The sequence below is a fragment of the Coffea eugenioides genome, chromosome 6 (genome assembly GCF_003713205.1).
Source record: "Coffea eugenioides isolate CCC68of chromosome 6, Ceug_1.0, whole genome shotgun sequence".
NCBI classification, from domain to species: Eukaryota; Viridiplantae; Streptophyta; class Magnoliopsida; order Gentianales; family Rubiaceae; genus Coffea; species Coffea eugenioides.
Genome location: NC_040040.1, coordinates 47,507,198 through 47,521,170, shown reverse-complemented (window position 1 = coordinate 47,521,170; position 13,973 = coordinate 47,507,198). Strand labels below are relative to the sequence as shown.

The 13,973-nt window shown below is 32.3% G+C and overlaps 1 protein-coding gene across 1 annotated transcript; it reads left to right on the top strand.

Annotated features, from left to right (window-relative positions):
* Positions 1 to 2,745: 2,745 nt before the first annotated feature.
* Positions 2,746 to 12,847, top strand: LOC113774271 (actin-100-like). The gene is made up of 7 exons (XM_027318824.1): positions 2,746 to 3,146; positions 3,240 to 3,710; positions 3,760 to 3,880; positions 5,977 to 6,034; positions 11,582 to 11,728; positions 11,905 to 12,034; positions 12,127 to 12,847. The coding sequence occupies exons 1-7, from the start codon at positions 2,746 to 2,748 to the stop codon at positions 12,845 to 12,847; spliced, it is 2,049 nt and encodes a 682-aa protein (XP_027174625.1).
* The last annotated feature ends 1,126 nt before the right edge of the window (positions 12,848 to 13,973 follow it).

The window sequence follows — 13,973 nt, the reverse complement described above, 5'->3', positions numbered from 1 at the left end:
ATTATCTGCAAGCCATATACAAAATATGAGCTATTGGTTAGATGTGTGCGTTTCTTTCCTATTACCCAGATCCTTAAATATAGTTTGTTATCCCGCATTTGGGAAGTAGTTCTTAGTAGGGAAGATTTTCTTATTTCAACAAGACTACTATTCCTTAAAAAGCACCTGAATGAGAACAATGCTTTATTCCTCACTTCATCATATGTAATAGACGTGTCAACCACAACCTAATTATGTTGATCTGTACAAACTCGTCTATTAATAAGTGGAGTTGGGTATGTAATGAACTTTGAATGAATCCAAATGATTACCCAATTAGACCCATTTAATTGGTAAGTAGTAGGTTAACTCGGTTCACCCATTGATACTCATTTAAAAATAATTATATATTTAAACACAATTTTTAGTAGATGTTAAACATATAAATTTAAATTTCCTCCCAATCTAATAAAAATAAAATATCATTATTTCTTGTTAAACAACATGCGAAAAAATTTAAAAAACAAGTAGAATTTAAAGTGAGTCATAAATAGATAATTGAGTATATCCATACCCATTTCTTAAATGGGTATAAATGACTTGACTCATTTTGACCCTTTTATTAATTAGGTATAAATGGATTGACCCAAATATGACTCATCCAAATCCGTTCAAGTCACCCATTTAATTGGACGTAATATGTTATATTACTTTTTGTTTTGCTTCTATAATAGTATTTGTCTATTTATGTAAAATTATGATATTTTTAATTCAAAAATAAATGAGGATTGATATCAAAATTCTTCAAATGTAATAGTTGTTTTATTCTAATATATAGATTTTTAAGTTAAATTTTTGCATTTATTAGCAATATAATTAGTAACATAAAATATAAATTACATGAAGTCACACAATTATAATTTATTTTTAATCTATTTCAATTTTGATAAGATTCAAAAAAGTTTCTTGTATAATTGTTCAAAAGTCAAAAAAATAAATTATTTTGGAAACATTTGTATCCTAGTATAAAAGAAAAGGATTATTTTAAATATAAGGAAATTAATTATTATGAAAACTAACATTCAAATTTAATTAAACTTACAAATAGTTTAAGATATCATGATAATGCAGTATAAAGATTTATAAGGATAAATTTTACATCCTACTTTTAGTAGGACTATTAATGGGCCGGACCAACCCAAGTTTGGCCTGTTTGGCCCAAAAAATCTCATTAAACCTATGTTTTAATTGGGTCAGACAAAAGTTGGGTTTAAATGTTAGATCCAAACTAAATGTAAGTCAAGGTTGTGCTATACTAGGCTTAAACTCGATTAAGATCCGACTCATTTATGAGTATAATTATTCACTAAACCTAAGTTTTAATTGGGTCAGACAAAGGTTGGGTTTAATGTTAGATCCAAACTAAATGTAAGTCAAGGTTGTGCTATACTGGGTTTAAACTCGATTAAGATCTGACCCATATATGAGTATAATTATATATGTAAAAATATATAATAATAGCTATAATTTATAATTATACATATTACAACATAAAATGTTAATAATTTATATATAAATTTGAATTAATTTATAATTATAAAATGTATATTATATATAATTATGTATTTAATTATGAGTTTGGACCAATCCCAATTTTAGACTGAAACTCATTTATTATTGTGATGCGCGGTTGAACCCTTTAATATGAGCCCGAAGCCCAAAAGTCTGAAGACAAAAAATACATATAATTTGTAAACCAAGTTTGGACTTGCTGAAACCCATCTCAAAAGGCCCAATTGATACCCTTGCTTTTTAGGCATTGTAAGATGAAGTTGGAAAGAGCTTGCCAAGTTTTTCTAAGGAATGGGAGATTCCCGGAAAAATTTGGAATATGTGTTCTAGGGGAAAAGGATTTTTGCACTTAAATTAACCATATCTGGAAAGGCATTTTCTTTTCGGGCTTCTTCTACATACTAAACGAGGGGTCATTGTTTCAGACATAGCGCTGTGGTCTGAAAATATCTTCCTGACATCAACTGACTTAAGGTCCAAAACGGGCCTAAACTTATGGACAATTTGAAATTGCATAAAAACATCAACATAAGAAACAGAGCACAAAGAAAGGATAAAGCTGTTAGGGTTCTAGAGAAACATTCAATTCAAGAAAATAATAGTGAGAATTTACTGGTAGAAGAATGGCTATTTTTGTTTAAGGTAAAGCAAAATCCCTCTTACATACATTTTTTTTTTGGAAGCTTGTTGGTGAAATAGAACCGTCATAATCGATTGCATATTCCAGATTTGTTGCATTTGAAGGTATGAATATCTTTGAAGTCATCAAAATACTTTCACCTTGAGTTGTTTTAATAAAGTCTTGTAGTTTGTTAACTAGATTTCTCTCTCATTCCCCATTTCGTAATTTTCACAACAATCATATCTTGTAGTTTGCTGATGCATTCCTGAAAGCGAGGAAAAGTAAAAGGTATCACCCACTATTTTTATTTTATGATCTGAAACAAGTTTCCTAAACATGCTAAATGTTTGTTAATACTTTCACGTGGTGATGATTTTGTGCAGAATTATTGAAAGATGGATGATGGAATCTTACCACTCATTCCAATCGTGATTTACAATGGAACTAGATCTACAAAGGTTAGCCATTAATGGACTTCTTGCAGATTCAATTTCCTTACCTCCAAAAACGCACTTGAGCCTGATAACATTTGAAACCATATTGCTGCATATTTATGATATAGCTGAGCTACAATGTTAGTCATTAAACAGGCTGGTTTTGCTGGTGATGATTTTCCGCTGGCATCATTCCCTCATTTAGTCGGTCGGACTCGACACATGTTTCCAACTTATCAAACCTATGTTGGAGAAGAAGTACTTGGCAAAAGGGGTTTTCTTGAAATATTTCCTTCCACAGAAAATGGTCTTGTAAAAAACTGGGATTCAAGGGAGAGAGTTTGGCACCATACATTCTATGACAAGCTCCATGTTGATCCTAGAGACCACCCTGTTCTTCTCACAGAACCACCTCTAAACCCAAAGGCAAATCGACAGAAACTAACCGAAATTATGTTTGAGACCTTCAATGTACCTGCAATGTATCTGGCTAATCCAGCCATTCTTTCTTTATATTTTAGAAGTCGTGCTACTGGTATGTACCTTTTTCTTTACAGGATTTTCACTATAATTTCTCCTCTTCTGTTGATTTTTTCTTTCGATAGTGATTTTATTTTTGGAAACAGGTACAGTTCTCATGTAGGCGAGGAGGTTAGCTACATTGTTCCAATTTATGAAGGTCATGCACTTCCACATGCCATTTCGAAATTGAATCTTGGAGGTCGTGATCTCACAACAAACCTTTGGAGTCAGCATTGGTATAACTGTTCGGAAAGAGAAATTTTGCGAGAAATAAAGGACAAGCTTGGATATGTAGCACTAGATTTTTCACAAGAAATGGAGACCTCAATAACCAATCCCACTTTATTTCATGAGAAATACGAGTGTCCTGGTGGTGAAGTGCTTCTAGTTGGCTCAGAAAGGTTTCAATGTTCAGAGATCCTATTTCAGCCATCCATTATTGGCTTGGAAGATGATGAAATTCATAAGCTAACTAATAGATCTATAAGGAAGTGTGATGTGCACATTCAAAAAATTCTTAGCAACAACATTGTACTTAGTGGTGGATCGACCTTGCTCCGTGGTTTTGCAGATCGCTTGAGAAAAGAGTTGCTTTTGTGCTCTAGCTTTCGAGTTTCGAGGCCTAATAGATAAGGAAATTACAGGCCGTGTTCCCATCATAAAAAACATCAATGTCCACGCATTACCTGGAAGAGAGTATGGTCCTTGGATTGGAGGCTCAAAATTAGCAACTCTCTACACATTTAAACGGGTAATTATCCATTTTTTTCGAACAGAAATTTGGTGTTCCAGTATTTTAATAAAGAGGACGCAGAACGAATCCTGAGCATTCCAATCAGTCTCGCTGGAAGAGAGGATAGTTACTTCTGGATGCACGGTGAAGATGGAAGATACTCAGTCAGGTCTGGGTACAAGGTGTTGGTATCCAATAAAGAAAGGTCACAAGAAGTGAGTCAGAGGGAGGTATCTACAAGCTGGGGGAAACAAACTCATAAGATGTGGAAAGTAATGTGGAGACTCAAGCTCAAACACAAGCTGAAGATTTTTCTATGGAAATGTTTGAATAACGCACTGCCTGTAAGGGAGCTAATCAACGGCAGAACCAAAGCAGGTGACCCCATTTGCAGAAGGTGTGGGGAAGAAGTAGAGACAGTGGAGCACTTGCTACTAAACTGCAGAGAAACAAGACATATCTGGCACATTGCCCCAATCCAATGGGATGGGATGCAAGAACATCATGGCTGTTTCAAAAGATGGTGGATCTCTGTCACTGAGGCAAGGCATAGGGTAGCAGGATCGCAACATTTGGCCTTAACTGTTAACATTCTTTGGCAGATTTGGAAGGCTAGAAATGACATGGAATTTACGGGGAAAGTTCATCAGCCCTGGAAGATTATAAAGAAAGCACAGGAGGAATGGCTACAATTTGATGAAGTTGCAAAGAAGGAAGCTAGGATGAGCACAGGAGAAACATCAACTCACAACAATGAAGACCAGCATTTAGAGCCGGAAGCATGGTTCGCCATCGCGGGTCGCGGTCGCGTCGCGGTCTCGATTGTTCCACATCCGTCGCGACATATCGGTTGAATATCGGGTGATACGAACATTATAACACATTAAAGTTTCCAAAAATTTTGAAAAATTATTAAAATTAGAAAATACTAAAAAAGACATAATTTAAAAAAATATCGGAGTCGACTCCGAGTTGACTCGGGTATATCGGCCGATATCATGCATCACGGATTCGAATCGGTCAATATCGGTTGAGTCAGAGCGAGTCATCGCGGATATGGTGATATCCGCGTTTCGGGTATCGGTATCGGAACGGTAGGGACCGTTCCGGTTACGACTCGGCCGAGTCGTCTCGGACTCGGCCGAGTTGGCGAACCATGGCCGGAAGAGGGAACTGTGAAGATGATAGTTGCGGCAACAAGACAAACAGACAAACCTATATTAGGCATTGGAATAACTGCAGCTGAAAGGAACCAAGAACCAATGATAGGATGGGCGCTAAAGGAAAGAAGCTCAGGGGTACAGCTAGTGGATGATGCAGTAGCATTAAAGCTGGCTATGTGCAAAGCAAATACTTTGCACCAGAGGAAAGTACAGTTCCAAGTGAAGAACAGGCAACTCCTCAATCATATTCGAACTCAGAAGGCAAGTGACAGCAGAATAGCTACGCTGGTGGAAGACATTGTACAGTTGAAAAGGTTGTTTCATATGTGCTCCTTTTGTCTAGCTAGTAGTGATAAAAATTATCTAAGCTCTAGTATTAGCATGTATGCCTTAGGCATCACAATTGATGAGGAATTGGTGTTTCCTCAGTGTTAAGTACACTGGCTGTAAAGTCAATTCGAGCCTTTGCTCGCACTTGTATATCTTTTGAAAGTAATATAATCAAATATCGTTTCGGGAAAAAAAATTATCCATTTTTTTCTTTATAAGAAATTGAAAATCCACTTTAAGAGTCAAAGTATCTATTTATTCCTCCCCAAACAGAAAATTAATGCTATTTAGCAATTAGTACTGTCAATTTCAGTTAGACCCTCTTTCCATTTTCTACTTTTTTTGTTACAATTTCTGTTAGACAGACTAATTCATTTATAGCACGCTTTAACTGATAAAAGTAGCCATAGAAGAAAAAAACATAGAAATGCAATAATCATGTCTGATTTGTTGTATCAGACTGCTTTATCGTGATCTTGATGGCAAAAATTTTAATTGACTAATGTCATTTCTCATTGAGAATAAATTTTTGTTTGTTACTAATTAGTACTAGCTTCACACATGTTCTTCAGAGAATAATACCATGGCACCTGATATATATACTTGAATGTTCCTCTACAGATGTGGATCAGAGCGGATGAATATGATGAATATGGCCCAAGCATCGTACAGAAGAAATGTTTATGAGACCGACGACTATTATGCTTATTTTTTTTCAGGCTCCGTTTGGATTAGCTGTTTTTGGGTTTGTTTTTCAAAAACACCACTGTAGCATTTTGAATCTGAAAAACAAGTCCGTTTGGATTAGTTGTTTTTGGGGTTGTTTTTCAAAAACTATATAAAAAACTTTTACTGTAGATTTTTTTGGATTATTTTTAGAGGTATTTTGGAAACATATTTTTGAGTATTTTTAGAATATTATAATTTTTATATTTTTATATAAATATACATTTATGCATTTATAATCCATTTATATTTACAAATGTATAGATGTATATTATTATAAATGAATAAATTATAAATGAATATTATATAAATGTATAAATTAAAAATTAAAAATTTATATTTTTATATAAATATGCATTTATGCATTTATAATACATTTATAGATATTTATAAATAAATATATTTATATATTCATATAAAAATATATAAATGTATTATATTATATATAATACATAATATAAATATATTTATAAATGTATAACTGTATATTATTACAAATGTATAAATGAATATTATAAATATATTATAAATTATACAAATATATTATATATAAATTTATAAATTATAAATGAATATTATAAATGTATAAATTAATATATTATAAATATATATTAATATTATGTAGAAATGTATTTATATAATTAATATAAATGTATATATGTATTGATATTATGTATAAATGTAAAATTAATATTATGTATATTAATATAAATGTATAAATGTATAAATGTATTAATATATATAATACATAATATAAATGTATATTTAAATGTATAAGTGTATATTATTAAAAATGTACAAATTATAAATGAATATTATATAAATGTATAAATTAATAAATTATAAATATATATTAATATTATGTAGAAATGTATTAATATAATTAATGTAAATGTATACATGTATTAATATTATGTATAAATGTAAAATTAATATTATGTATATTAATATAAATGTATAAATGTATAAATTAATATATTATAAATATATATTAATATTATGTAGAAATGTATTTATATAATTAATATAAATGTATATATGTATTGATATTATGTATAAATGTAAAATTAATATTATGTATATTAATATAAATGTATAAATGTATTAATATATATAATACATAATATAAATGTATATTTAAATGTATAAGTGTATATTATTAAAAATGTATAAATTATAAATGAATATTATATAAATGTATAAATTAATAAATTATAAATATATATTAATATTATGTAGAAATGTATTAATATAATTAATATAAATGTATACATGTATTAATATTATGTATAAATGTAAAATTAATATTATGTATATTAATATAAATGTATAAATGTATTATATTATATATTATACATAATATAAATGTATATTATAAATAAACATAAATATTTATATATTATGTATAAATGTATAATATATTATACATTATATTATATATAATTTATATAACATATAATATTTATGTAAATATATTATAAATATATAAAAATATATTATATATAAAATAAAATATTTATAATATGTATGTATAAATATATAATATTAGAAATGTATAATATATATAATATACATTATTATTAATATAATTTATGTATAATATACATAATTGAAATATACATATTAATATATATTATAAAACAAAATTGAATAAATGTATTTATAAATTTATATATAAATAAATGTATTTATATAAATATATAATATTTATTTCAATTGATATAATATATATAATATTATACATAATTGAAATAAATATATTTATATTAATATAATATATATATAATATACATAATTGAAATATACATATTAAAATATATTAAAATATAATTGAAATATACATATTAAAATACATAATTAAAATATACAAATTGAAATATACTTATTAAAATATACAAATTAAATATACATAATTGAAATATATTTGGAGTTGTTTTTGATATATTGTTTGGATACGGGTGTTTTTGAAGTTGTTTTTGAAATACACATTACTGTAGCATTTGGAATGTGAAAAACAGTTTTTCAAAAACAGGTGCAAAAACACTCAATCCAAACGCAAAATTTGAAGGATAAAATGTTTATCTTTCTTCAGTAGTAAAATCAACAGTTCAATGATTTGATGTTAACAACTAAAGTGTCTCTCACTTCAATCAAGAAATCTAATTCACACATAACTTAATTCAAAATACTATTTGCATAATCGACAGATTTATTGTGCCATCTAGCAGGTGATCGTTGAGTAGATTTTGGCTTTGCATCTTGTTCACACCCAATTGAAGTGATAAAAGAAACTTCAATGTTGATGGCATTGACTAGTTCTTAATTTTTTTGACTTCTAAATTGAAACAAAAATTCATTGAAACAAACAATAGACTTTCCAAAGAATATTTTGCACCGACAAGACCATGGATCTTTATCTCTACCTCTGCCTTATTTTCCTTTAATGGGAAGAAGTCAGTGAAAGGGACAGGAAGGTTGAAAGTTGAATTATGGTATGAAATGGTGCCTACCGGCTCATCTAGGTTCGAAGACCATCATCTTTCTTGAATAAATAGTACTAAAAACATGAGCTAGCGTTTCTGTAATAGAGAATCTTGATTTAAATGTTATCAACCAAAGTGGTGTAAAGGAAGGAGGCAAACATTTTAGCTTAGCTTTATTATTACGAATGAACCCTTTTTCAAAAGTTGTGTGTAACCAAGGGAGTCTAACTAAGCCCAAAAGTCATATCTCTTGACCTACATTTTGTACAACTTAAGGATGGATGCTTCTGGTCAACCAGATTGTAGCGGAAGACTCGTGGCACTAGAGAAAAACACTGCAGTCGGATAGCTTTGACTTAACCACCAGCCTTTGCACTTGGTAAACTTGCCTCTTACCAATTGCTACATTATGTAGTTCTGTAAAAAATTTAAATGGGTGTGTAGCGTTTCCGTCTGATCCGATGACGGTTCGGTCCCCATCGGTCCCCCATTAACCCAGTTGGGCCCCCCTTAAAATAAGTTATAATAGAAGTAAGAGTAGATATAGAATAGATTATTACCGTTTATCAAAAAAAAAAGGATAGCTTTGTCTTGTCTTGCATCATGGGAAAGTTCAGTGGCGAAGCTAGGATTATTAGGGCAGGGGCCGGGTGTACATTATGTAAAAAATTATTTTTTTATGTGCATCATTTTTAGACTTATGGACTGCATGTTAACTATTTTTATTAAATATTTTTTATACAATCTAGATATTTAATTGCAACATGGAGAAAAGTATTTTTTTAATTCAAAATTTGAATTAACAATTTCTTTTTTCAGTGGATTTTTTGACAAAATAATAGTAATACTTTATTTAATGAAAAATAATAAGGCAGTTATATATTGTGTAATATGTCAAAATTTGCATTAATATATTAATTAAATATAACTACTAAATTCTCCATCTTTTTATTCTTAAAATATTAAGGGGACATTATATAACTTGACAATCTTGTAATATCAAACTTTAGAGAGCAAATGTATCTCAAAGTGCAAAAAGAAAATAAAGAGATAACATTACTAATTGGCTATAAATGTTGGTTTTAAATGTTTAGGAATAGAATTTCTGAAATGTACTTCTTATTAGCTTTATTGTTTTGCACATAAAAGAGCACACAATGTAGAATGAGGTACTTAATTTTGAATTTAGCTGATCAATAATGAAATTTAAAATAAAATAGCTAATAGAAAGGTGTGCCCAATTTAGCTAGTAAAAGATTTTTCTTAAGATGATGATAAATTTTTAATAATGTAAAATATAATTGATAAGTCGCAATTGTGTCATTTATTTTGTAATTAATCTCCTCCTATTATATTACCAAGTGTGCATTAATTGATTGATTCTACTTACTTTTGGAAATTTGTATTGATTGCAGGGAGTTGGAACAAAATGTGGTAAAAAGGTGCAAATTCTCCACTACAATTATTATTTGACGTAGGCACGTCAGGTCAAACCTTAACGTGTCCAGAAAATGCGGGACAAGCGCGAGACACCAATTGCCAATTGGAAGTACAATGTGGGACTGCAAATATTCCATTAGCTAATTGTTAAATTTGAATTGGAAAAGGTAGTTTAGCACAAATAGGAAACGGGCCAATTAGGAGATCTCCTAGTCTGATTGGTGCGGCTCAATAGGAAAGGAGAGTCAAAGTTTGATTAGGACTCGAATTCCAGTGCAACGTGGGGGCCGGCCGCACAAAGAGGAAACAAGCAGCAGACTTAAGAAGGGAATAAAAATTTGTTTCCTTCTGGGGGTGGATTCGGCCGTAGGAATTTGGCCGCAAGTCATGAAGCAACAATTAGTCACTCTTTTGTTTATATAGTTTTTCCCTTATTTCTTGTTCTTAATACATCAGATTGCATCTCAATTGAGAAGAATGGATGTGACAATTGTTTCTGCAATTTCGCATGGGGTTTCCTCCATAGAGATGAACTAAATCTCTTTTTCTAATCAAGGAATAACGGAGGCTTTGGTTCATCTAAAAATTGTGAAATCAAATTAATTTTATTTATTCCTTTTATTTACTGGTATTTGCATATTCTCTGTTTGTAATGCTTATGGTTTTTTTGTCAATTAAATATCCTGGGCCCGGACGTTGAATTAATTTAGCAACCTAATATCAATTAGAGCATTAAATCCGTAATTGTTTAATTGCTCTAAAATAGTGACAACTGGCATGATTAGGTTTGTGTCAGGAGAATACGCAGGCTAATCTAAAATAACCCTAGTAGTGTGTTATTTGATTAGAATAGAGCTCCTCTAATACGTAAAGCAATTGGGGAATTAAATCTTACGGGCGTACCTAAGGTTATTTCGCGATTAGAGTAGTAATTGACGGGCGTACCTCAGTCATCGAAACAGTAAGGACGAGTTGACTGTCATCGCTTATTTGGCAGTTATAACTTATTTATTAGTTAATAATTGGAATTATCTCTGCATCGATGATCAATTAGTTGAACCATTGCTGAAGTTATTTCTTGACTAGAGCTTAGCTATTGTTAATTTGGTTTTAGTAATTTGTCATTTAATCTTTTGTTGGCTATTTATTTTTATTCAAATCGTTTACTTACTGCCATTGCTATAAAAAAATTCCCCCATTGTTAACTTGAACTTTAGTAAGAAACGAATTACTCTCAGTCCCTGTGGATTCGACCCTATTTGCCTTGTTTACAAATCAGTAACTATTTGTGAATAAACCATCCCATTCGGGTATATCAGATTAAGCAAACTCTTCGGGAATAGGGTGAATCAAGTAACCCATTGCACACCTAGAGTCCCTGTTCCAGTACTTAGAATCGGATTTTGGTTACTTTAATTGGCAACTAGGTTTATTTTTATTATTGCACAGGCATCGACAACCTGTCAATTTTTGGCGCCGTTGCCGGGGACTGGCGTTAGTATTTGTTTCTTTTTAAGTTCATTTTTGTTCTAATTTTTTGGTATTTTTTTAGTGTATGCATCGTTCTTCTCGTACAGGTGAGTTGATTTTTGACCCTGAGGTAGAGAAAGCCACACGGAGAACACGGAAAGAGACCAGACAACTCAGAGAAGAGCATTCCACTGCTGCATGTCAGAGACCTAAGCCAGAAGTTGAACCAACAGATTCGTTTGGTGACACTTCAAGTAACTCGATCAAGAAGAAGTCACTATAGCTAATGCACGAACACTAAAGGAGTTGGTTGCTCCTAATTTAAATCAACAGCTTTTGTGCATTACTTTCCCAAGTTTAGATGATAACACTCTATTTGAGTTAAAATCTAGTCTAATTCATCTCTTGCCATCTTTCCATGGTTTATCAGGTGAAGAGTCTTATAAGTACTTGCAAGAGTTTGATGTAGTTTGCAATAGCATGAAACCCCCGAGGATTACAGAAGAACAGATTAAAATGAGAGCATTCCCCTTCTCCTTGAAGGATTCCGCGAAAGACTGGTTGTACTACCTTCCACCAGGTAGCATCACCACGTGGGACCAGCTGAAAAAAAATTTTTGGACAAATATTTTCTTGCGTCTCGAGTTGCAAGTCTAAGGAAGGAGATATGCGACATTAAACAGCATCCATGGAAATCGCTCTATGATTACTGGGAGCGATTCAAGAAATTGTGCATCAAGTGCCCTCAGTACCAAATAAGTGAGCAATTGCTCATACAATATTTTTACGAGGGGCTACTCTTCAGAGACAAGAGTATAATTGATGCCGCAAGTGGAGGGACATTGGTAAACAAGACTCCTCGAGAAGCGTGGGAGCTAATTGAAGGTATGACCGAGAATTCTCAGCAGTTTGGTACGAGGGAGAATATCCTAACACGCAGGGTGAATGAGCTAGAGACATCTTCTATCCTACAGCAGTTGACTGAGTTAACATCTTTTGTTAGGCAACTGGCTGTAGGAAATGCATCACAGGCTAAGGTGTGTGGGATTTGCACTGCTATGGGTCATTTTACAGAGATATGTCCGCTGATTCAAGAAAAAAGTGCGCAGCAAGTGAACATGGTTGGTCACGCGCCCGCGCCAAGACAGCCATACGACCTATACTCGAGTACATACAATCCGGGTTGGAAAGATCATCCTAACTTCAGCTATGGAGGAAATAGGCAGTCGAATTTTGCACCAAATAGGCAGCAATGGTACCAACAACAGTACCAACCTTGCCCGCCACCACCCCATTCAAACTCAAGTCCGTCTATAGAAGAGATGATGAAACAATTAATTGCTAATCAACAAAAGACGGATTCTGACCTATAAAGTATGAGGAATCAACTGGGCCAGATACAAGAAATGCAAAGTCAGATGAGTCAGATGGGTCAGATGGCAGTGGCAATCAACCGCCTAGAATCCCAAGTTTATGGAAAATTGTCGTCTCAACCTGAATTGAACCTGAAGAATGTAAGTGTAATAACCTTAAGAAGCGGGAAGGAAATTCAAGGGCTCGAACTCGTGACTCCAAAGGACAAGGGCGAAGAGAAGATTGAGAAAGAGTTTGAGACAGAGAACACAAGCAGCAAAAATTCAGTAGTACTCCCTGACCCGATCATAGACGTTAAAACTAATCCCCCTCCATTTCCTAGCAGGTTGGAGAAACCGAAAAAGCAGGACAAGGAGAAAGAGATCCTGGAGGTGTTTCGCAACGTAGAGATCAATATCTACATGCTACACGCAATCAAACAAGTGCCAAAGTATGCAAAATTTTTTTAGAGATTTGTGCGTCAATCGAAGAAGGCTAAGAGGAGATGAAAGGGTCATCGTGGGGAAAAATGTGTCAGCGGTTCTACAAAGGAAACTCCCACTGAAATGTGGGGATCCAGGTATGTTCACTATCCCGTATAGGATAGGCAATACTTTGATTAGAAAGACCATGCTGGATTTAGGGGCATCGATTAATATAATGCCTAAATCTATATATATTTCTCTGAACCTAGGTCCATGAAAATAAATTGGGATAATAATTCAGTTAGCGGATCGAACCAATGCATACCCTGATGGGTTGGTTGAGGATGTGTTGGTCAAAATTAATGATTTGGTATTTCCAGCTGACTTTTATGTACTTGACATGGATGATGATCATTTCTCTAACCCCTCACCTTTGCTACTAGGTAGACCCTTTTTTAGCACAGCACAGACAAAAATTGATATTAATAAGGGTATCTTGTCCATGAAAATTGATGGAGAAATAGTCCATTTTAATATTTTTGATACAATGGAATATCCTGTTAACTCTCACTCTGTATTTGCTATTGATGCTATTAATCCCTCTATGCAAGAATTTTCTGAATTTACTTGTAGGGATAAATTCAAAACTGCTGCGAGCAAGTATCAAGGGATGAAAGCAATTTATGAGGTGAAAATGAATAAAAAATTAAGAAAGAAGGCT

Bases quoted from the DNA above. Each gene is read 5' to 3' on its own strand.
- LOC113774271 (XM_027318824.1), top strand. From the start codon at position 2,746: ATGTTAGTCATTAAACAGGCTGGTTTTGCTGGTGATGATTTTCCGCTG. The intron at 6,035-11,581 runs GTTTATGAGACC...CTTCTCGTACAG, and splicing joins AAGCATCGTACAGAAGAAAT to GTGAGTTGATTTTTGACCCT. The intron at 12,035-12,126 runs GTTGTACTACCT...TCGAGTTGCAAG, and splicing joins AAGGATTCCGCGAAAGACTG to TCTAAGGAAGGAGATATGCG.